At 42.9% G+C, this 24534-nt stretch overlaps 1 protein-coding gene across 1 annotated transcript in view; it reads right to left on the reverse strand.

Annotated features, from left to right (window-relative positions):
• Window positions 1-24534, reverse strand: part of DDRGK1 (DDRGK domain containing 1) — an 82225-nt gene that overhangs the window by 22023 nt on the left and 35668 nt on the right. Inside the window, exon 5 of the mRNA XM_075572641.1 lies at window positions 3002-3124. Coding sequence (XP_075428756.1) covers window positions 3002-3124 — 123 coding nt within the window. The remainder of the gene's footprint in view (window positions 1-3001; window positions 3125-24534) is intronic.

Genomic DNA, 24534 nt, shown 5'->3' on the forward strand with positions numbered 1-24534 from the left:
TTGCCCCAAATCCATGTTTACATGGAACCCTTATAAGCTAGTGCTCGCTGTTAACACAGCTTTTAAGCACAGCATGGGAATCAGATGCAAAGCAAGAGAAATCCTTCACAGACATGTTTCAACCTTAATGGGTATCATCAGTGTGAGGTTGGTTGTACTGCTGGCTTTGCAATGGTACAACCAACCTCACACTGATGAGACCCATTACGGTCGAAACATTTACAGTACGTACAATCCCACTTTCTGTCACAAGAAAGGTCTCTTTAAAATCCAATGATTTCCCTGTGTTTGTAGATAGCCGAAGTATAATTCATATCTAAGATACACTTCAAAAAGGTTTGCACCAATATAAAACATTTGGAAGGCCCAGTACCACTCCTTATTTCGGCCACGCTGACTGCTGTCCGCAGCTTGCTGAATGAGGCCCTGCGTGTTTATATAAATGCTAAATACATGAACGGCTCAGTTTTCAGCAGTTCTATGTAACAAAGTAGCGTGTTAAGAACGCCTGCATGTATTTAAGCTTTTGAAAGAATAATGGTTTTTTTAAGGAATGTATTATTTTATTATTATTTTAGAGACTATTTACCTGGCGAGTCGGGTACTGTATATAGGGGCACTTGTTCAGTTTATTTAACCAGCATGCGGATAAATAAGGGGATCTGTGCAGAATTCTATAGCCAGCACCAGAATAAATCAAATATTTTATTCAGCCTGTTACCCTAATCATGTAAAAACCTCACCTTAACAATGCCAGCCCAACCCTTACCCTAATGTAACCCTTAACCTAATAATACTAGACTTACCCTAGTAATGCCAGCCTTACCCTAGTAATGCTAGCCTAAATGTTATCCTAATCATGTAAACCTCACCCAAATAATGCCTGCCTAACTCTTACCCAAATAATGCCAGCCTAACCCTTACCCTAATAATGCCAGCCTAACTCTTACCCAAATAATGCCAGCCTAACCCTTACCCTAATAATGCCAGCCTAACTCTTACCCAAATAATGCCAGCCTAACTCTTACCCAAATAATGCCAGCCTAACTCTTACCCAAATAATGCCAGCCTAACCCTTACCCAAATAATGCCACCCTAACTCTTACCCAAATAATGCCAGCCTAACTCTTACCCAAATAATGCCAGCCTAACTCTTACCCAAATAATGCCAGCCTAACTCTTACCCAAATAATGCCAGCCTAACTCTTACCCTAATAATGCCAGTCTCACCCATACCCTAATAATGTAACCATAAACCTAATATGCCAGTCTAACCCTTACCCTAATGTCACCTTAACCCTAATAGTACCAGCCTAACACCAGCCGCCTAACCCTTACCTTAATGCCACCCGTACCCTTATCTCATCATGCCAGCCTAACCTTTACCCCAATATACCTAATAATCTGGTAGAAAATCATGGCCGGCTAAATAAAGGGAGCGGAGGTTACAGGGCCGGCTGCCAGGTAAATATTTTAATGTAAGAAATGTGCAGAAAATTAATTAAGCCTATTAATAAGTATATTTGTAGGCTACAGATGCAGCGGCCGTTATTCCAACACTCCACGCGTTGTATACCTTGGAATACCCATGTCATGGCGCGGGATTTCTTCCAACCTTCCCGCCCCAAGACGCGAGTGCAGAAAATGGCATGTTAGTGTTCTGGCTTATAAAACACCTGAAATTGACACAGTAGCACAGTACGGTACACATTACAATTCATTCATTTCTGCCACGGATACAAAACAGAATCCATGAAATTCAAACAAAGCAACCGCGATAAACACGTGTGCCTGGGGCGAATGGCCGCGTGAATGCCACGTGGAATACAGCAGCGCACACGAAAACGGCTCTGTGAAATGTTGGAATAACGGCCGCTGCAGCTGTATACGTCATTTATTTTTCAAATCACAGACTAAAAGACTAAATAAAACTAGCTACATATGCATACAGGTATATACCGACTGCTCCTGTTTATCAACAAACATGGGAAACACACTACTTATTCCGCTCGCTGCATTTTTTACTTTGATACAGAAAACTACCGATTTGATTGTGAAGTCACAGACCAATTAAAGTGGAGTTTTTTTGGGGGTGCAATTAGACATTTTTAGCGGTTTTAAAGTCAGGGGGGAAAGTAATCTTTTCAGGTTGCGCTGCATGTAACAAATAATGTAAAAAAAAAAAAAAAAAAAAAAGAAGGAGAGGAACATTTGTTTAAAGCAAAAGCACAAAAAGTGGCAACATTTTGAAATAAATGCAGTGACAAAACATCATCTTTTTAACAGATGAAAAGGCATTTAGGAGAGTTTGCCTTTTTACCTACAGTATATAATATTGCATAAAAGAAATCCGTTTTGATGGATATTGGGAATATTTGCAGACTGCGCAAAGCTGAACATATATATTATTTCACGCACAATCCAGATTATGCTGCCTGATGCACAGGCTGATAACGGGACTTGTCCAACGTCACACAGAACGGACATCGGGATTTGTCCAAGGTCACACAGAACGGGCATCGGGATTTGTCCAAGGTCACACAGAACGGATATCGGGATTTGTCCAAGGTCACACAGAACGGACATCGGGATTTGTCCAAGGTCACACAGAATGGACATTGGGACTTGTCCAAGGTCACACAGAACGGACATCGGGACTTGTCCAAGGTCACACAGAATGGACATCGGGATTTGTCCAAGGTCACACAGAACGGACATCGGGATTTGTCCAAGGTCACACAGAACGGACATCGGGATTTGTCCAAGGTCACACAGAACGGGCATCGGGATTTGTCCAAGGTCACACAGAATGGACATCACTTCAAAGGCCTCATCAGTGGGAATAGTTGGATACTGTGTGTACCTGGGTGATACTGTATATTATTGGGTAATTGGTTGCACTATTCTGGATAATGCCCTCTAACGTGATTTGATCAGAACAGGGAATAAAAATAAACATGGGGTTGCATCACAAACAGGTACGAGATGCAGATGGACTCACCTGTTCCTCACTCATGGATTCCTGGAGACCTTCTTCCTCCACCACGAAACCCTGCTTCAGCTTCAGATACTCGTCATGGTCGCGCTTCTCCTCTTCCTCCTTAGCTTTCCTCTCTTCTTCCTCCTATGGGGGGGAACAGGACAGGTTTGTAAGGCACGGAGATGAGGCAATGCTGCATGTAAGGCTGTATGAGCAGCCTGCTGCTCCCCAACGCTCTCCACATTGTGAGCATCAGTCATCTAAATATGATCCAGTGAGGCCGATATTACAGGAGACCCTCAGCTTACAGAGGCTCACAGCCACTGAACCTCACAGAGCCTTTTAAATAGTACACAGACTACTTGATTTGCATACACACACCTAGCATTAGCTGTGGGAAGTTCCTTTCGTGCACACGAGAGAGAGAGAGAGAGAGAGAGAGAGAGAGAGAGAGAGAGAATACACACACATATATATATATATATATATATATATATAAATACACACATACATACACACACCATACATATATACATACACACCATACATATATACATACACACACCATACATATACACACACACACACATATATATATATATATATATATATATATATATATATATATATATATATATATATACATACACACACACACATACATACTGAACATAGATAATACACAGTGTGCGTGCTTGGAAATTATAACGGTACACACACACACACCAGGACAGGCAATCCCAAATTCAAAAAGGTGATGTTTAATACTCAACGTTTCGGCTCCCAATGGAGCCTTTTTCAAGAGCCTAGAAGACATGAACTACATATTGTACGAGTACCCTGACACTGGATGTATGTGTTTGTTTATATACTGTGTATATATACATATGTAAGGGGGTCACCCCCGGTTCCCCTGATCTTCCTTTGCCCCCTGCCTTACCCCTGTGGCAGTGGGGGAAGGGGACGGCAACTGCTCCCGGCGGGCACCGCCCTCTTGGTTGTGGCGCGAGCTTCGCCCATGCGCAGTAAAGATCGCGCACGCGGACCCCATAGAAAAGAGCTGTACCAAGAACTACAATTCCCAGCAGCCTCTGGGGAATGCACTTTCACCCTTGTCACAGGCAGCATTGAAGCCAATAGAGCTGGCAGATTCTCATGCTGCAGAGTTGCAACAATGTTGTGTGCAGACAGACAGGGTTTTTGTCAGTCAGAGACCGGAGCAGCCCAGGGAAGGAGGTAGGGTACAGGAGTCAGGGACTCCCTGTACTAGGCCAGCACCCCCAGGGCCCGAGATAGCTCAGCTCCCCAGTAAGGTGAGTGTTGCCAGGGGCAGCCCTCAGGTTAGGGACCCTGCCACTTACATTAGTGGGAGCTGGGAAAGAAAGGTTACAGAGAGTTGGAGTCAGGGAGCTGTGAGGGAAGGAAGGGTGCGGGGAGCGAGTGCAGCTCCTGCCCCATATAGGTACCTACACCCCAGGTAGGCCCCAACTCCCCACTAGTTTAGTGGGTAAATGCTTAGGGAGGCCCAAGATAGGGACGCTGCCCTTAGTGTAGAGTGCTGCCTTGTCAGAGTCACGGCTGTTAGTGCTGTGAGGTCTGACAGGCAGGCACCTTGTTGCGCAGCACGTTGGCTGCAGCATCCAGTGAGCTACAGCTTGCTGCTGTAGGCGCTGGGACTCGTTAGGTCTTAGTAAGTACAGTCAAGGCTGGGAAGAGTTAGGGGAGTGGGGCAGGTTATTAACCCCGGTAGGCCTCTAGGAGTTTTCCCCAAAGACACTTTAGGTTGCGGTACCACAGGGACAGGCCCTAGGTTAGGGTTCCTGTCACGTTAGTGCCAAGTGTTAGTTAGGGACTCAGCGGACGCTGCGGTTCCTGTAAAGCGGTTCGGACCCACGTTGGGGTCCGCAGAGATTATTCCAGAGGGAGACCGCCCTGGCGGTCTGCGTACAAAGGAGTTCGGTTGGAGGATCAGAAGGATTCATCACACGTCTGACCCTTTGCGAAGCCAGTTGCTGATCCGAGTACCGGAGTGCTCGGCAGGTACCATACAGTCATAAGTGCACCAACGGGCCCCTTAGTGTAACTGTGACTGCGCAGTCACCCACGTTCTCTCCAAGAGTGCGGGACATTGGGTGGGATTCTCGGGACACTGGGTGGGATCACCTGGTGTTGGGGAAGCGTCCTGCGCGACGCCGTAGGTGTCTCCTCTAGAGAGGGACACAGGTTATATAAAGGTATTGCGTGATATGTTATATTGCTTGTTAGTAAAGTCACTCGTTAATATATATATTCCCGTGTATGTGATTATTGTATTGTCCTGCGAGGAACCACTCCCCCTCTGGTGGGAGCCATCGCAGGTGGAGGCGCTGAATTGAGTAAGTGGTTACCCCTAGTATAATTGCCCCAGGTTCCCCGTGGCGGAAGCTCAGCCCTCCTGCGAGCCAACAGGTAATGCACCACACCTATGGTAACACCGTATGTTCCTTGCACTCACATCAGATCTGCGATTGGGGGGGGGAATACCCGTTACACATATATATTTATTTATTTTTACCAGGAGAAAAAAAAACATATTGCGTTACCTTTTGCTTATAACCCTGGGTACATTCCAGTTAAACATGTTTAAAGTATGAAACAGCAGAAGGGCTGAGAGACTCATGTAAATTGCTTAAGAAGTGAGGTGCCCATTAAGAGAAGGAAGGGCGGCCGCTTTCTTACCGAACCTCAGAACCAGATAATTGGACTTGAACATTTGACAGGAAAATGTATATTGCATCTGGACTGTAGGGATAACAATTAGGGATTACAATTAGATTGTGGGGACTCCTTTTCCTAAATGTTACTTTTATGACGGAAGCACTTCTCCCCTTTGTGTGTTATTTATATTATTTGTTATTAATATGATTATTGTCACGTGTATTACTGCTGTGCAGCGCTATGTACATTAATGGTGCTATATAAATAAAGACATACATACCCAACAATATATGTGTGTGTGTGTGTGTGTGTGTATATGTATGCACACGTAATATATATTCACATATATATATATATATTCACATATATATATATATATATATATATATATATAAATTGCATATGCCTGCACACATGTACGAGATATAATTGCATATGTATGTACACATGTACGATATATAATTGCATATGTATGCACACATGTATGATATATAAGTGCATATCTATGATATATAATTGCATATGTATGCAAACATGTACAATATATAATTGTATATGTATGATATATAATTGTATATGTATGCACACATGTACAATATATAATTGTACAGTATATGTATAACATATCATTGTACAGTATATGTATGCACACATGTACTATATATCATTGTATATGTATGTACACAGGTATGATATATAATTGCATATGTATGATATATAATTGCAAATGTATGCACACATGTACAGTACAGTACGATATATAATTGTATATGTATGATATATAATTGCATATATATGCACACATGTACAGTACGATATATAATTGTATATGTATGATAATTGCAAATGTATGCACACATGTATGATATATCATTGTATATGTATGCACACATGTATGATATATCATTGTATATGTATGTACACAGGTATGATATATAATTGCATATGTATGCACACATGTATGATATATCATTGTATATGTATGCACACATGTATGCTATATCATTGTATATGTATGCACACATGTATGCTATATCATTGTATATGTATGCACACATGTATGCTATATCATTGTATATGTATGCACACATGTCTGCTATATAATTGTATATGTATGCACACATGTATGCTATATCATTGTATATGTATGCACACATGTATGCTATATCATTGTATATGTATGCACACATGTATGCTATATCATTGTATATGTATGCACACATGTATGCTATATCATTGTATATGTATGCACACATGTATGCTATATCATTGTATATGTATGCACACATATATGCTATATCATTGTATATGTATGCTCACGTGTACGATATATAATTGTATATGTATGATATATAATTGTATATGTATGCACACATGTACGATATATAATTGTATATGTATGATATATAATTGTATATGTATGCACACATGTAAGATATATAATGACGCATCATACATATACAGCTATATATGTATGCACACATACTGTATATGATAAAGTCACCACATGTGTGGCAGGCTTGCCCAGGACAGGTTTAGGGAGCTCAGCAATATGCTGGAGCCAGTGTAAGGAAATGGAACCTGTGGCACGTTATGTAACAGAAAACGTCAGTGCTTTTAACGAGACTTAAGCTGCCTACGGTTATTCATGACCTATTTGTGCTTTTCTACAGAGCTAAGCAAGCCCGTAATTGTGGTATCTGGTGTATGTCTATGTGTGGGTATAAATACATGTGCGGAACAACATACATAATCAGAAAAATCACTGAAAACCATTTTAGATGCTTTAGCATGTATGTTATATATATACACACAAACTCAGTGGTACTCCTCGTACCATCACACTGACCACCGATATGTGTGGCTATATATATATATATATATATATATATATATATATATATATATACACACAGGCAGTCCTCGGTTATCCGACACAATGCGTTACTCAAAATGGCGTTGGATAGCGAAACACGTTTCCCCATAGGAACACTGTTTAAATGAAAGGTTCCGTTCCTGAAGGCATTTTTAACACTAAAATACACCAAATATTTTACGCAGGCAATAAGATATGCAGCACACACATAAATTATATAGTGTCTATACTGTATTATATATATAATATAACATAATATATAATATTATAATATATTATATAGTATAATATATATATATATATATTATATACACAAACAACTTTGCAAAGCGCCGTAAGAGCGTTGGATAAGCCGATTTGGCGTTGTAAAAATGAACATAGGTATGCATTGCATAGCGTTGGATAAGCCATTCGTTGTAAAACGAGGACTGCCTATATATATATACACACTGTACATACATATATATACACTGTACATATATTTAAATGTACTTGTGCATTGGGATTGCTTGATTTCCTCAATAACTGCTTTGTCTCATCTGCTTATTTTCTTCCCCTATACAGTATTTGTCAGCGATTCTTCCAGTTTTCTCTGTGCATTCAATCATAATCTCCAGACGTTTTTGATAATTGTTTGTCAAAGTATCTCCTGAGCAAACTGAAACGGTTTCTCTGCACTACAGTCGTTGGAATTCTCTGCTGTAATTCTTGAGCTTGGCGATTTTGTTCTGAGATAAGGGTTTCGGGAATAAAACCACCCCAAGATGCATGTACACAGATGGACTATAGAGCTGTGCAAGCTTATAACGGAGGGTGTATGAACATGGAACGACGAAATGGTGAAGAAGACTATTGAAGACTACAAAGCAGTGACATGATTGGGAAGAATTAAGTAGAAATAGCCATGCTAGTCCAGTAGCGATAGTGCAGAGTAAATGAGTGCTTCAGTATTAGGCAATATTTTTTTTTTTTGGACTAACAATTGATACTATAGGACAGGGGTGCGCAAACTTTTCCTCGTGCGCACCCCTGCCTCTTCTCGGTGCCTCGCAACCCCCCTGTTCGACCCCGGCATCAAATGACGCACAGAATCATGTATCGCCACGGTAACGTGACATCACGTTACCCAAATGACGCCGGGTTACCAGGAAAACACGTTGCGGGACGGTAAGTGGGTTATAGAGGCCTTGCATGGTCCCCTGGCATTTAATTTAAATGCCTAGGGGGAGAGCGCGGGACCTCTATAACTGCCGCCCCCCTACCCCCCCGAAAATTTAGCACTCCCAGTTTGCGCACCGCGGCTATAGGACACGCTTTTGAAAGTTCTCTCTCTCCCTCAGGTCGGCAATACTGATTTACAGAGATTCCAAGGATTGGGAAGAAGCAAAACCGTCACATTTAATCAAGATGATGGGTCAACAATAAAAAAGACTGTGCACTCGGAAAGCGAGTTAAGGACTTCTAGGAGAAATTGTGTAAGAACACACAGCACAGGATATAATCAAGAAGAAGAGGAGCATGAAGAAACCACCACTAATGTACAGTACCATGCATGCGCCCTTCCAACAAAAAGGAGCAAAGGCAACACAATTAGGAAGAATGGAGGGGCCACTGGGGAAGATGGAACGACTGAAATCTTGAAGGAAGCTGGGGAAGTAGTAGTTACTACTCTTAAAGAGCTCTTTACATGTCGCTTACAGAACAGAAACCTTCTAGGACAGTGGAGCAGAGCCACAGTCCTCCTCATCCATAAGAAAAGAGAGACGAGGAAGACCTCGAAATCTACCGACCAAATCAGTCTACTTTCAATGACAAGATGTTGATGAAGATACTAATTGGTCGATGGCCAGCCTAGAGAACAAGGGGGATTCTGCAGTGGGAACAACACAATGTCGCACGTGAAGTGGTTTCTCAGAATAATAAATACAATCTACCACGAAGCATAGGATTCCTAGACCACTAATAAGCATTCCATTCTGTCTACACTTCAACCATTTTAAATGCATTACGTCAAAATGTTGAAGAAACGCATATTCATATTATACACACTTTATATATAAACTCAAAACACAGAAAAAAAAAAAGAAAAAAGGCATTTAATCAAAGTGATATTTAAAAAAAATGTTTTACTAAAAATAAAGTAAAACTAAAAATATAAACTTTGAAAATTGCCTACGCGTTTCAAACGTAACAGATGGTCTTTCTCAGGGCGGAAACTTGATACTTTTTTGACTCATGATTTCCAGAAGATTTCCCCACAACCCCCCCCCCCTCCACATCCCAAAATAAACAACTGAGACCCATAACGGCCACCCGAAATATATAGCAGCTCCATACAAGATGGAAGGACACCTCCATCATTATCTGCTCAAGGATATATAAACATCAGCCTAGGGATTTGAGAAATCTAATTAAAAGATTATACTGTATATTTTTTCACTTTTCGTACTACTTCACTTCTATATATTTTTCCTTTCTAGTTAAAGCGGTTACCATAACATATTGCCAATTATATTGTCTGAGATTATATAATAATAGAGATATATATATATATATATATGTGATAAAAAAATCACTGGCACTCCAAAAGAAATTCAATAATGCATGTCCCATATAAATAATAAAAGTATACATTACCGCATAGCAGCAAAAAGGAGACAGCAATCAGGTGAATGAAAATGAATGTATTAAATACAGCACATAACTCCAACGTTTCGATCCCACAGGGGGATCTTCCTCAGGGTGGTACTTTTTCTATAGATATATATATATATATATATATATATATACACACACACACACACACACACACACACACACACACACACACACACACACACACACACACACACACACACACTTTACCTTCGTTTTTTATTCACTTTCTCTCATTTTTGTGAACGCTTTATATTACAAATAAGTAAATATACACGGAAAAACATTTTCATTAAAAAAACAAAACAAAAAAAAAAAATGAATATGATTCATTGCCCTCTCCCTATGTAAAATATACACTTTGTAAAATCTTCCAATAAAAAGATTTTTTTTGTTTTATTGTATTTGGAGGAATGAATAACACAAATCTTTATTCAAGTCTATTTATTTATTTTTTTGCCTGGCAAGAAATTAACACAAAGGTTCAAGTGTACATCAGAGAAAAAAATTATGGGTATTGAAAAAAAAAAATGATTATAGTTTAGTGTGTATTATGAATACAGATAGTTTAACTGATAAGTCCACATGGTATAAAACACAGAGTTAAATAAATTAGCACTACCGTACTAATTTATTAACGGTTTGCTGGACTTCAGTATAATGTGTCAGGAACTTCCTGTCAGAGATACCTGCAATGCATGAGAAGCAAAAATGTCCCTTAGTACAACCACGCCGCTCACGCCCACCGATTCGATAATAATACACCTTATGTTTATGTTACCGTTGCAGCTACTCTCTTTTCTAGGCCGCAGCACTTGGCAGGTTTTTGATCACTTGCAGAATAGTTGCCGTTGCTTAGGAATGAAGGATATAGACTTCAATGCTTATTTGAGTATTACGAGCGGTATTTTTCGGATGGACTGCACCTTCCACTTTTAATTAGCAGTTCTGCGGCAGGTGAAGGGGGCCGGCATGCGAGAGCAATCATGGAGCAAAAACGAACGCAAGAGGCGCATTTTCGTCTTGTGCCAATGTATTAAGGTGCTTTGAGCAAATGTTCCCCCCATATGTCAGGTGAGGATGCGTTCTGCGTTATAAACTTCTGCGTACTTCCCCCTTTTCTTATTTATTATTTTTAGTGCTGATCCCCTGACCCCTGCACCCCCCCCTCCCAACCCCCACGCCCCTCTCCCTGGTTTGAGATATTTGTCAGTCATTTTAAAAATGTTGTGCCAGTGGGTGATAACACCCCCCCCTCCCCCCTCTACATACAGACATACCCCACATTAACGTACGCAATGGGACCGGAGCATGTATATAAAGCGTAAATGTACTTAAAGTGAAGCACGACCTTTTCCCCACTTATCGATGCATGTACTGTACGGCAATCGTCATATACGTGCATAACTGATGTAAATAACGCTTTTGTAACAGGCTCTATTGTCTCCCCGCTTGCGCACAGCTTCGGTACAGGTAGGGAGCCGGTATTGCTGTTCAGGACGTGCTGACAGGCGCATGCGTGAGCTGCAGTTTGCCTATTGGGCGATATGTACTTACTTGCGAGTGTATTTAAAGTGAGTGTCCTTAAACCGGGGTATGCCTGTATATGGCTATGTATCACCAACATAAAGTCAGAACGTGATTGCCCAATGACATTGCTGTTTTATTTTGGCTGCCAAAACAAGCCGGACCCCGGGGGTCACGTGTCCAGTGGGCAAGAATACCTGAACCAGATATAGATCGGGAACCAGTGTTCCCCCAGAGGTCAGGGCCAAAGGCCAGGGGAGAAGCTCAGAGGGACCCCAATTCAGTAGTTAAGAATAATATATATATTCCCCCTTTTCCCTCCCCCCTTTTTTTTACCAGGATGGGAGCCAGGCGGTCCCTGTAGCTTAGTTTCTCAAAAAGTAGGGGAGTGACCACCCTCTTTTGTCACTCAGTTCCTGTAGCTTGATGGGAACCAGGCGTCCCTGTAGCTTGACGGGAACCAGGCGGTCCCTGTAGCTTGATGGGAACCAGGCGGTCCTTGTAGCTTGACGGGAACCAGGCGGTCCCTGTAGCTTGACGGGAACCAGGCGGTCCCTGTAGCTTGACGGGAACCAGGCGGTCCCTGTAGCTTGACGGGAACCAGGCGGTCCCTGTAGCTTGACGGGAACCAGGCGGTCCCTGTAGCTTGATGGGAACCAGGCGGTCCCTGTAGCTTGATGGGAACCAGGCGGTTCCTGTAGCTTGACGGGAACCAGGCGGTCCCTGTAGCTTGACGGGAACCAGGCGGTCCCTGTAGCTTGACGGGAACCAGGCGGTCCCTGTAGCTTGACGGGAACCAGGCGGTCCCTGTAGCTTGACGGGAACCAGGCGGTCCCTGTAGCTTGACGGGAACCAGGCGGTCCCTGTAGCTTGACGGGAACCAGGCGGTCCCTGTAGCTTGACGGGAACCAGGCGGTCCCTGTAGCTTGATGGGAACCAGGCGGTCCCTTTAGCTTGACGGGAACCAGGCGGTCCCTGTAGCTTGATGGGAACCAGGCGGTCCCTGTAGCTTGATGGGAACCAGGCGGTCCCTGTAGCTTGATGGGAACCAGGCGGTCCCTGTAGCTTGATGGGAACCAGGCGGTCCCTGTAGCTTGATGGGAACCAGGCGGTTCCTGTAGCTTGATGGGAAACAGGCGGTCCCTGTAGCTTGATGGGAACCAGGCGGTCCCTGTAGCTTGATGGGAACCAGGCGGTCCCTGTAGCTTGATGGGAACCAGGCGGTTCCTGTAGCTTGACGGGAACCAGGCGGTCCCTGTAGCTTGACGGGAACCAGGCGGTCCCTGTAGCTTGACGGGAACCAGGCGGTTCCTGTAGCTTGACGGGAACCAGGCGGTCCCTGTAGCTTGATGGGAACCAGGCGGTCCCTGTAGCTTGACGGGAACCAGGCGGTCCCTGTAGCGTGACGGGAACCAGGCGGTCCCTGTAGCTTGATGGGAACCAGGCGGTCCCTGTAGCTTGACGGGAACCAGGCGGTCCCTGTAACTTGACGGGAACCAGGCGGTCCCTGTAGCTTGACGGGAACCAGGCGGTCCCTGTAGCTTGACGGGAACCAGGCGGTCCCTGTAGCTTGATGGGAACCAGGCGGTCCCTGTAGCTTGACGGGAACCAGGCGGTCCCTGTAGCTTGATGGGAACCAGGCGGTTCCTGTAGCTTGACGGGAACCAGGCGGTTCCTGTAGCTTGATGGGAACCAGGCGGTTCCTGTAGCTTGATGGGAACCAGGCGGTCTCTGTAGCTTGACGGGAACCAGGCGGTCCCTGTAGCCTGATGGGAACCAGGCGGTCCCTGTAGCTTGATGGGAACCAGGCGGTCCCTGTACCACTACTCACATAGCATATGCTTTATTTAACCCCTTCAGGGCTTTGTCACATATTATCACTAGTCCATGGGACAATTATTACATATATAATTATTACATATATAAAATATATATTTTATAGAACCTCACACCAATTAAAACACAAAAGACTGACTGCCCCTCCAGTACTGTACCTCCTATAGTATTTTGTATCTTGCTTTGACAGAACCGTACTCTAATATAAACGTAATTAAATTATTAGCAGAGAATAAAAACAAGGATTAAAAAAAACAAAAAAAACACACAAAATATCATACAGAAAAGGCCTCCGGTTTAAGATCAGAGCTCATCACAATTCCTACTGTAAGAACACATTCCACTTACAGCATATATAAAAGTTGTGTTAAATGACCCAATTGTCAAGGTAATCAGGGACCGTCCGTCTGCATCTCAACTAATCCAACACTCTGGGGTCCACTTATCTTTCCGAACTGCGGGAGAACTGGACATGCAATCCACACAAAACTGTGTCTATTTATGAAGCATGATAGTATCCTTATTGTTTGTGTGTTCAGCGCAGCGTCTTGTGCCACAGCGGCGCTGGCTTCCGAAGACGGTAAATGGGGTTAGTGGGAGGGGTTACGAGGTACGGTGGCACAGATCTGTGCATAGGACAGTTCCAAAGTGCGAGTTTATTTCCGGTTAATTGGGATAATACCATCTACCGCATCTGAACATGACGGGGCAGAAAGCGCTGTGCAGACACGGAGAAGACGATGGGGAGGTGGTCAGTACTCATCTAACAATAACAAGTCTGAAGAATACATAGACCCCAATATTTACTGCGGGACTTGGTACAGAGGAGCAGATGGAGCACGGTAGTGTCTGTGTACAGGCGGTTACGTATGGGGCAGTCCCTCCTAGCATCAAACTGAATGACCGTGGCATTTATTCTCCATACTGCACTGGGGAGGTCCTTTTTAACACGGCTGCTGAGGCCTTCCCACTTTGTGAAACCCCTGGACTTCAAAGAGTCCCATCGGAGAGGCTCAGGGTAGGACAGCTTCTCCGATGAATCTGACCCCTGCATGGAAAGCCGCTCTGTGCTGCCTCGTGTGGTGGAGCCGGCGAGAATAGACAGCAGGGGTTTGCCTTGTGAACGCTCGACTGCAAAGTTTTGAATATTTGAAAATGGAATTAATTAAAATAGCAGCTAGAAAAATTTATGTCGCTGAAGATAAAAAATAATTAAATAATAAACTTGTAATACTTCGAATGAAAACCAAGCGAGTCGAAGACTATGGCCCTGCTTGAGCCAACTGTGCTGAAGCAGGGATATCCTGAAAACCTGACCGGTTTGGGGGGTCTTGAGGACTGGAGTTGAGCACCCCTGCCCTAGACTCTCACGTTGGTCCATAGTTATATTTACAGTTCATGAAAATGTGTCACAAAAAAATGCTTCATTTTAGCTTTAATAAAATAAATTAAAAAAGCAACAAATTAGCAGGATATTGAGCAAATACTTAGACACGCAAATGGAAATGTCGTTTTTAGAAAACAGCATATGCCACAGCGTATAAATGTTCAGCCTCCCGTGTGTGTGCCAGCAACGTAGCACCTAAAAGACAGCCGTAGGGACAATAAAAAGGACGGACAGGAGCACGGAGCATTATAAATGGCACCTAGTTTAGTTTTGGGATCCAGAAAACCCAGAAATAAAGACAGCCCGGGGAGGGCCCCTGCGCATCGGGCTCTTCCAGGCTTCCTTGCGCCCGAGACGTAAAATATATGTCTTTTTTTCTTACAGCTTTGATGTGTAAGGAAAAGACGGCCCTCCCTTAGAAATGCACAATATAGAGTTCCTGCTGTAATAGGCCGTCGCCTACACAATCAAAAATCAAGTCATGTCAGGCGCCTGTTAAAAAAATAGGTTTTGACATTGTTTTTGCTTTCCCGTGGCAACCGAATACTTCAGGGTTTTCACAACCGTTACCGAGTTTAGATTTCACCAGCAGCCAAGGAAAGGGTTATTTACAGCAAGAGCCGTGACACAGAGGAAGGTGACACAGAGGAAGGTGACACAGAGGAAGGTACCCGCCAGTCTCTGCGAGTAGTAAATATGCCAAGAAAAGGTGTCCTCAGGGGAGCTTTAACTGCCCAATGGATGACATTGCGGCTTCCTATTGGCTCACAGGTCCCGCAACATTTGAACAGCTATTTTTGCTTCACGTGAAGGCGGCAGCGACACGGTTAATTCACTGGTAAGTATAACCAGGAGGCAGACTGAATTAAAAACAGCTCTGTTATGCTTCAGAGGGCCCGCCCGGGGTCCAATTCTAACATTAAAATCATGTCAGTGGGATTGCTGCTTTAATACATTTCTCTGTATAGAAAGGAGAAGTATACAGTATGCCGAATCCGTGCAAACGTAGGAAGGGAACTAATCCAGGGAGAAATCCAATAACTGGCGTCAGGAAGGCATCCCCCCCCCCCCACCCCCACTTATGGCTAATGTTTCACTTGGGTTTTTCATTTACCCCTATAAAAAAATTAAATATAAAAAAGAGGAGTATCCTGTCCAATTACAAGTGACCAAAGGTTGAACTTGATGGACATAGGCGTTTTTTTTTTTCTTCAACCTAGGTTACTAGGGGTAAGACTGAAAGGCTCCTTCCAGCCCCACGTTCTGATGGACACATGCCCGGCCGGACGAGGAGGTGCGGGAGCCTGGGGGTTAGCGTCCCGGAGGAACCATTTCTACACAGACGTTTTTTGGTTTCACCCCCCGGAGCGCCTGGATGGTTATATGAAGAGATACAATATATAAAGTTGTGCTCCAGAATATGTCGGCGCTTCGGAAAATTAAATATTTCTGGACGGGGAGGCGACGGCCTAAAACAGGACCGGCCACCCGACCTGAGCCGTTGTGCTGAACCCACGAGGAGCAGCGTGAAGGGGGATAATGAAAAATACGAGAATAAATGATATCTATTTGTAGCTGTAAAGCTCAATAGTACTTTATTCGGCGTGCTCCATACATAAGTAATAGGATAAACTGCGTTATTTGTGTGTTTTTATGATGTGCAAATCTATTGCCGTTCTCTTTGCAAAAGTTGCAATGATTCTTGTTCTGGTTTCTTGTATAGCGCTGACAGTGTACGCAACGCTGTACACAGAAATTTTGCAGACACAATCCCTGCCCCGAGAGCTTGCAATCAATTTTTGGCGCCTGAGGAACACGCAGATAAAATGAGTTGCCCAAGGTCACAAGGAGCTGACACCGGGAATTGAACCAGGTTGCCCTGAATGCTATTTAACACTATACAGAGCATTACAAACGCACACCAAGGCTGAGATTATAGTAGTCGCGTGTGCCTGTCGCTGGAGTGATCCGTGGCCTTTGAGTTTTTCGATGGTGCGCACGACGGTGAGGCGTGGCCGTGACATCACGAGGCTGGTTCGCCCTCATTGGCCGAACAGCTCACGTGACCCGGCCGTCGCATGACAGACACATTTTTTTGTCGGCTCACAATTCTGCCGTGCGGTCACGCTCTATGGCCTGCCTCATGGAGGTGCGGCCTGTTGCTGGCACGCGCGTGGACGCTCACAGTATGAACGGGGCGTTACATTTAAATAAGCAGCGCTACTCTGTAAGACAACAAACAACTTATTCCCTGGACTGGACGGGGTCTCACGGAGTAGCACAGCTCAGTAAATATTTGCCTAAATGACAGATTCACTATAACTCGGGGATATCAGGGCTGGTGCACTCACGTAGTTCAAGTAACAGTCTCAGGCCTCGATTATAGCAAGCGCGACGGTGCGTGCGATTAGCGAGCAAAGTGCAGAAGCTCTATCGGGCCGGCCATACTGCGAGCGAGCGCGGGCGCGATGAAGAGAGGCCGCGCGGCAGATTTTTCAAAAGACAAATGAATTTGTATTTTCACGCGTCAGGTGTGCGGTTCACCCAAAGAGGGCGAACCACTCTGTTGACACGTCCCCTACGCCTCCCCATCGCCTCGAGCTTTAAGGCACCCATCGCTCGGGCGACAGGCGTAATCTCAGCCTAATGCAGTAGGTAAAAAAAAATATATATATACACATTTTAACTCTGTGCGCTGAAGTAATTGTGGAGGTGTTGGTGCTAGCAATTTAAAAGCCACAATAATGATAATATTCGTAATATAAAACAGACAAGTCAGTCACATATGCTTTTGCAAAAACTATACATTATAATGCCATCTATGATTGAATGCAGTTTCCCCACATATTACAGAAATTGTTGCTCAAACGCTAAAAACTCCAACCAAAAAACTTTTTTTTTTAAATAATTGAATGTGAATTTATAATCCTCTGTATAAATCCTCTACTCAATTTCACACTAATTTATACTAATTTATATACTAATATACACTAATTTATATACTAATATACTAATTTATATACTAATATATACTAATAAATTTACTAATTTATAGATGGTTTATGCCTCCTGAATATCTAAGAATATTATTTGTATAGGAGTGCTTTAACAGTACACAGCTGTAATAAAAATGGCGCTGAATATTAAAAGTAATTTAATCATTCGAGGTACTTCAGGGGTTAATGTAGTTACAGTTTCACTTAAACATATGGCCTGCTAAACCCTTGACCAGGGGGTTTACAGGACTGATAAAATCATAAGATAAGAACATCTGTTTTGCCAGAGATGGGATTAAATGATGGCTCTTTTGATACTTAAGTAAACAGTGCACGGTAAAAGGTACTTTTAAAGCTTTCCTGGAAGGGTTCTACAGACTAACCCTACCCTTCAAAAACATGAAAGATGTACATGGACCTGACTCCTAGGGTTGACAGGTGTTCAGTATTAAGCCGGACTGTCCTGTATTTGAACACTGTCCAGTAAATAATGAGAGGTAATACTGGGAGGTGTAAGACGTTATTATGAGTTGCAATTCAACAGTGGTGTGTTTTGGGATCAGACGTGAATTCTTCTATTTCCTACGCCAGTAACCTCTCTAGGACATCAGGTAAAGTATAGGAATTTCTACTAATGTTTTATCCCTTTATTTTAAGAAACTGTTCTGCATTTATTGTAACTGTATGTTCTTGTAATAATCTATTTCTGTAATAATAATAATAAATAATAATAGTTTGTTCTTGTATAGCGCTGCTAGTTTTACGTAGCGCTTTACAGAGACATTTTGCAGACACAGTCCCTGCCCTGTAGAGCTTACAATCTATGTTTTTGGTGCCTGAAGCACAGGGAGATAAAGTGACTTGCCCAAGGTAACAAGGAGCCGACACCGGGAATTGAACCAGGCTCCCCTGCTTCACACTCAGTACCAGTCAGTCTTAACTCACTGTAATGTACTCACTCCTTCAGTAATCTAAGCACTGTTAACTCATTGAAAGCGCCTCGCGGAGGAGAAAGGCGCGTTGGCTAAAGCAGCCGTATGTATTAACCCTAGTTGCATATGCAAGTCATGTGCTCACTTGTGTGACAGATGGTATATGGAGACGGATTGAGGGGAGATATTACTAATTTGAGGGACCTTTGCAGAAGGTGAAAAGTGGGCCAGCTAGAGAGCTGCGTATTAACCCTTGTCCCATATGCAGGTCACATGCTCAAACGTGTGCCGCACAACAACCAACAGTAAAAAAGGCCAATAAGACTTCCTGCATGGCATAAAAATGTACTAAAATATATTTTAGTAATGCATATGTTTTGTAGGACTAAGGTTAATTAGACTCTCATTGAAGTGGCATTGACCTATCTTCGAGGTTATAACATTTTGTAGGACCAGATAGGCTCCGCCCCCAGCGGCAGTCATTAAATGTCCAGGGGGGCGAGAAACACTGTACCCAAGAGAGCGTAGAAAAAAATGGGGTAAGACTGTGCCCCCCAAGCCGATGCTCTAGCTATATGATAAATGTAATATCTGTAATTAAGTCCTATGCAAGTCCAGATGTAGATGTGACGGGAGTTAAAGGCAATGATAATGCAATTAGGGTAGCCGTGTTAGAGACTAGAAAAGCAGGTAGAAGACGGAAAAATGCAGGGAGGGATCCCCCCAGCGTGATCCCACAACAAGACCCCGCACTAGCAGGATGACACCACCCCCACACCACTGACCGTCATCAAACTGATCCCGCTGTCTCACGGACACTGGGATGGAGGAAAACGGGAAGAACTCACGTTCAGGATGACCTTCGATTGCAGCCTTAGAAGAGACCCCCGTCAGGTGCGTGCTGCAGCCAAGCAGTTGATTAAAGATGAAGCAAAAAAGTAAAACAATGCGGAGCAATGCGCGCAGCTACAGTGAGGAAGCTGGACAGGAGATCCATAAAAAAATAATTTATTGAAGAGAAACACATCCCTGCAGTCACTGACGCATTTCATACCTCACGGCACTTTGACAAAGTACCGTGAGGTACGAAACGCGTCAGTGACTGCAGGGATGTTTCTCTTCGATAAATTCGTTTTTATTTTACGGATCTTCTGTCCAGCTTTCTCACTGTGGTTGCATGCAGTGCTCTGCTTTTTTATTTTTACCTTTTTTTGCTTCATCTGTACTCAAGAGAGAGCCTGTAAAATGATCGGAGGGCAAACCCAAAAAATGGAAAGAGGGGACCCTCCCCATATCAACTCCAGGTGAGGATAGCCCTGAAACTACACCTGATCTGATCAACTGCCCCAAAGTAAGCGGCACCACCAGAGTTGCTGCCATAAAGAGATTTATAAGTTCCAGGAAAAAGCAGACACCAGGGAATTCTGGGAGTTCACACCGGGTCTCACAGACCCAATATCTACACTAGTGACAAGCATTTCAAGTGTTGAAAAACAACTGGACACGAAGGCACGCAAGTCACATTGCCATGCTTCAGTGTGCGCACTATAAAAATACCACGTGTGCGCAGATTCACACTCAGGCAGTTCTGTAACCCTGTCCTACCCCATTATCCCTGAGCATATAATGCACATGAGCACAGAGTGTGGCACATCCAGGCGTCAACAGGTCATTTGAAAGCGGTTAATACCCAAGCACTTAAATGGCGCGCTATAAAATATACGGATGTTGCACGCCATTTTCTTTCCATCTTGCGTTGATTAAATCCGCCATGTTGGCGCATTTACCTCATCAGAGCCACATGGTACAAAGGCGACACTTCTTCTATTTAACATGCAAAACTTGCGATTTCCCCCCCTACCCCCTTTTTTTTAACGTACAGCGGCAATGAGAAGTGTATCAATTAGTATTAATGTGAAAAATAATAATAAATAAATAAAAATGTAAAAAGACGCCTCATTAAAAGAGCAGCGGTGGGAAAACTGACGAGCTGGAATCCTGCCTGTCGTCGGCACAGGAAGGCGCAGCCACGCAGGGTAAACCAGACCGCTCTTGCGCTCATGTAGAAGGACTCTGTTTTGCAACAGGGGAGGAAGTTCTCGCTCGGTGATAAGGTGTCGGTTGGTAAACCATTTCCTCACCAGAAAAACTCCAAGGGTGAAAGGGAATTCCCCGAGAGGGTGCTGTGCTGAAGTGAACACGTGCAGAGCAGAGCAGCTTCAGCTCAATCCAGAAGAAATGCAGATGGACCCCTCCCTTTCTCCGACAGACGGGCGCGCAATGCACTCGCAGTCCAGGATAAAAATATTTGTGTGCGTGTGTACACACGTTTATGTATATATATGTATATATACACATATATATATTAATCACACAAAGAAAACAGAGCCCCCAAAAAGCACTCAGATATTAATAATGATAAAGCAAACATGTAATAGAAAATATCAAAAATAATGTTTCATGAGAATACATCTACATAGGACACACACACACACACACACACACACACACACACACACACACACACACACACACACACACACACACACACACACACACTGTAAACAAATAATGCAACCAATTAACACACTACTCCTACACCTCCTGAATTAAATAAGGACACAATATACAGATACACAATAAAGAACCATGTAAATCAGGCACAATGTAGCTGAGAACTTTTTGGGAACAAAAGTGCCCAATTAGCTCAAGACCCGCCGGTCATCTAAACATATTGCAAATTGCAGTGAACCTGAGCAATGATCTTACTGTACTGTATGTATCATAAATGAACTATACCACTGCATGTACCATAAAGCATGGGAAAAGTCATATACTGGCAACACAAATACAAAGCACAACACTATATGAGAAATGGTAAGTGAGCCTGGTTGGCTGCATATAGTTCTGGCACGCTCATAATCAGAAAATGTTGCCGGAGGTTCTCATGGTGTAGAGCAGGGGTAAGTTCTTTGTGAAATCATAATGTCGATAAGGAGGAGAGGGAGTGTGTGTGTGTGTGTATATATACACACACACACACACACACACACACACACACACACACACACTCCCTCTCCTCATCGACATTATGATATATATATGGAGAGGGAGTGTGTGTGTGGGTTCGGTTTTCTGTGTGTGATTAATATTATTTTCCCATAGCACCGCCAAACCTGGGTATTTTTTTTACAGGTACTTATTTGGCTATAGATGTTATTCATTTCAGTGTTGATTGCGGTGTCTGCATTTTGTGTAATTATATATATATATATATATATATATATATATATATATATATATATATATATACACACATACACATACACACACCCACGCATATACATTTATTTAAATATGCATAATATATATGTTGTACGTGTGTGAAGTAGCTCTGGGCTCCCTTTGTGTTTTGTTTTTTGTAGCCACGCTCAGTAGCACTCCTTTTGACAATTATATACATACATCTATATATCTATATATCTATATATATATATATACATATATATAAATATAGCTGTATGCTCATGCTCATATATATATATATATATATATATATATATATATATATATATATATATATATATATACACACACAGTTAGGTCCGTAAATAATTGGACACTGACACAATTTTCATAATTTTGGCTGTGTACACCACCACAATAAATTTGAAATTAAATAGCCGAGATGCAATAGAAGTGCCGACTTTCAGCTTTAATTTAATGGGTTAAACAAAAATATTGTATGAAACGTTTAGGAATTGCAACCATTTTCATACACAGTCCCCTTATTTCAGGGGCTCAAATGTAATTGGACAAATTAACACAATCATAAATAAAATGTTCATTTTTAATACTTTGTTGAGAATCCTTTGCAGGCAATGACAGCTTTAAGTCTGGAACGCATGGACATCACCAAACGCTGGGTTTCCTCCTTTGTGGTGCTTTGCCAGGCCTTTAATGCAGCTGCCTTCAGTTGTTTGTTCGTGGGTCTTTCTGCCTTAAGTTTTGTCTTCAGCAAGTGAAATGCATGCTCGATCGGGTGGAGGTCAGGTGATTGACTCGGCCATTGCAGAATATTCCACTTTGCCTTAAAAAAAACTCCAGGGTTGCTTTCGCAGTATGTTTTGGGTCATTGTCCATCTGTAAAATGAAGCACTGTCCAATCAACTTCGCTGAATTTGGCTGAATCTGAGCAGAGAATATATCCCTATACACTTCAGAATTCATCCGGCTGCTTCTGTCTTCTGTCACATCAGCAATAAACACTAGTGACCCAGTGCCATTGTAAGCCATGCATGCCCATGCCATCACACTGCCACCCCCGAGTTTTACAGATGATGTGGTATGCTTCGGATCATGAGCCGTTCCAAGCCTTCTCCATACTTTTTATTCCCATCATTCTGGTACAGGTTGATCTTAGTTTCATCTGTCCAAAGAATGCTGTTCCAGAACTGGGCTGGCTTTTTTAGATATTGTTTGGCAAAGTCTAATCTGGCCTTTCTATTCTTGAGGCTTATGAATGGTTTGCACCTTATGGTGATCCCTCTCTATTTGCTCTTGTGAAGTCTTCTCTTTATGGTAGACTTAGATAATGATATGCCTACCTCCTGGAGAGTGTTCTTCACTTGGCAGGCTGTTGTGAAGGGGTTTTTCTTTACCATGGAAAGGATCCTACGATCATCCACCACTGTTGTCTTCCGTGGACGTCCAGGCCTTTTTGTGTTGCAGAGCTCACCAGTGCGTTCTTTTTTTCCCCAGAATGTACCAAACTGTTGATTTGGCCACTTCTAATGTTCCTGCTAACTCTCTGATGGATTTTCTTTTTTTTCCCAGCCTAAGAATGCCCTGTTTCACTTGCATTGAGAGCTACTTTGACCGCATGTTGTGGGTTCACAGCAACAGCTTCCAAATGCGAATGCCACACCTGGAATCAACATCAGACCTTTTACCTGCTTAATTGATGATGAAATAACGAAGGAGTAGCCCACACCTGTCCATGAAACAGCTTTTGAGTCAAATGTCCAATTACTTTTGGTCCCTTGAAAAAGAGAGGGCTACATATTAAAGAAATGTAATTCCTAAACCCTTTCTCCAATTTGTATGTGAATACCCTCAAATTAAAGCGGATAGACTGCACTTTAAGCCCATATTCATTATTTAACTGTAACTTGAATTTATTTTGGTATACAGCCGAAATAACAAAACTTGTATCAGTGTCCAATTATTTACAGACCTAACTGTATGTATGTATGTGTATATATATATATATATACATACATACATACATACACACACACACACACACACACACACACATACACATATATATATATACACACACACACACACACACACACACACACACACACACACACACACACAATGTATATGTAACAGTGGTCCCCTCACCTAGTGGGAGATTTGGCCATTAAGGATCGTGTGGTGCATGAAACTTGCTGGTAACAGGAGTGCTGAGTCATCCGCCGGTGGTAGTGGGGACACAGGACTGGTCATCTGGGGTTCATACCCTACATATCTCTTTAGCAGTGCAGCGCCTCCATCGCCCATAGGCTTCAGGAACTGAAGGTGGAACAATTACCTCTCCCCCCAGTAAGGTCACGCACCAGGCACTAGGTATATGCAAA

The sequence above is a fragment of the Ascaphus truei genome, chromosome 1 (assembly GCF_040206685.1).
Source record: "Ascaphus truei isolate aAscTru1 chromosome 1, aAscTru1.hap1, whole genome shotgun sequence".
NCBI lineage: Eukaryota > Metazoa > Chordata > Amphibia > Anura > Ascaphidae > Ascaphus > Ascaphus truei.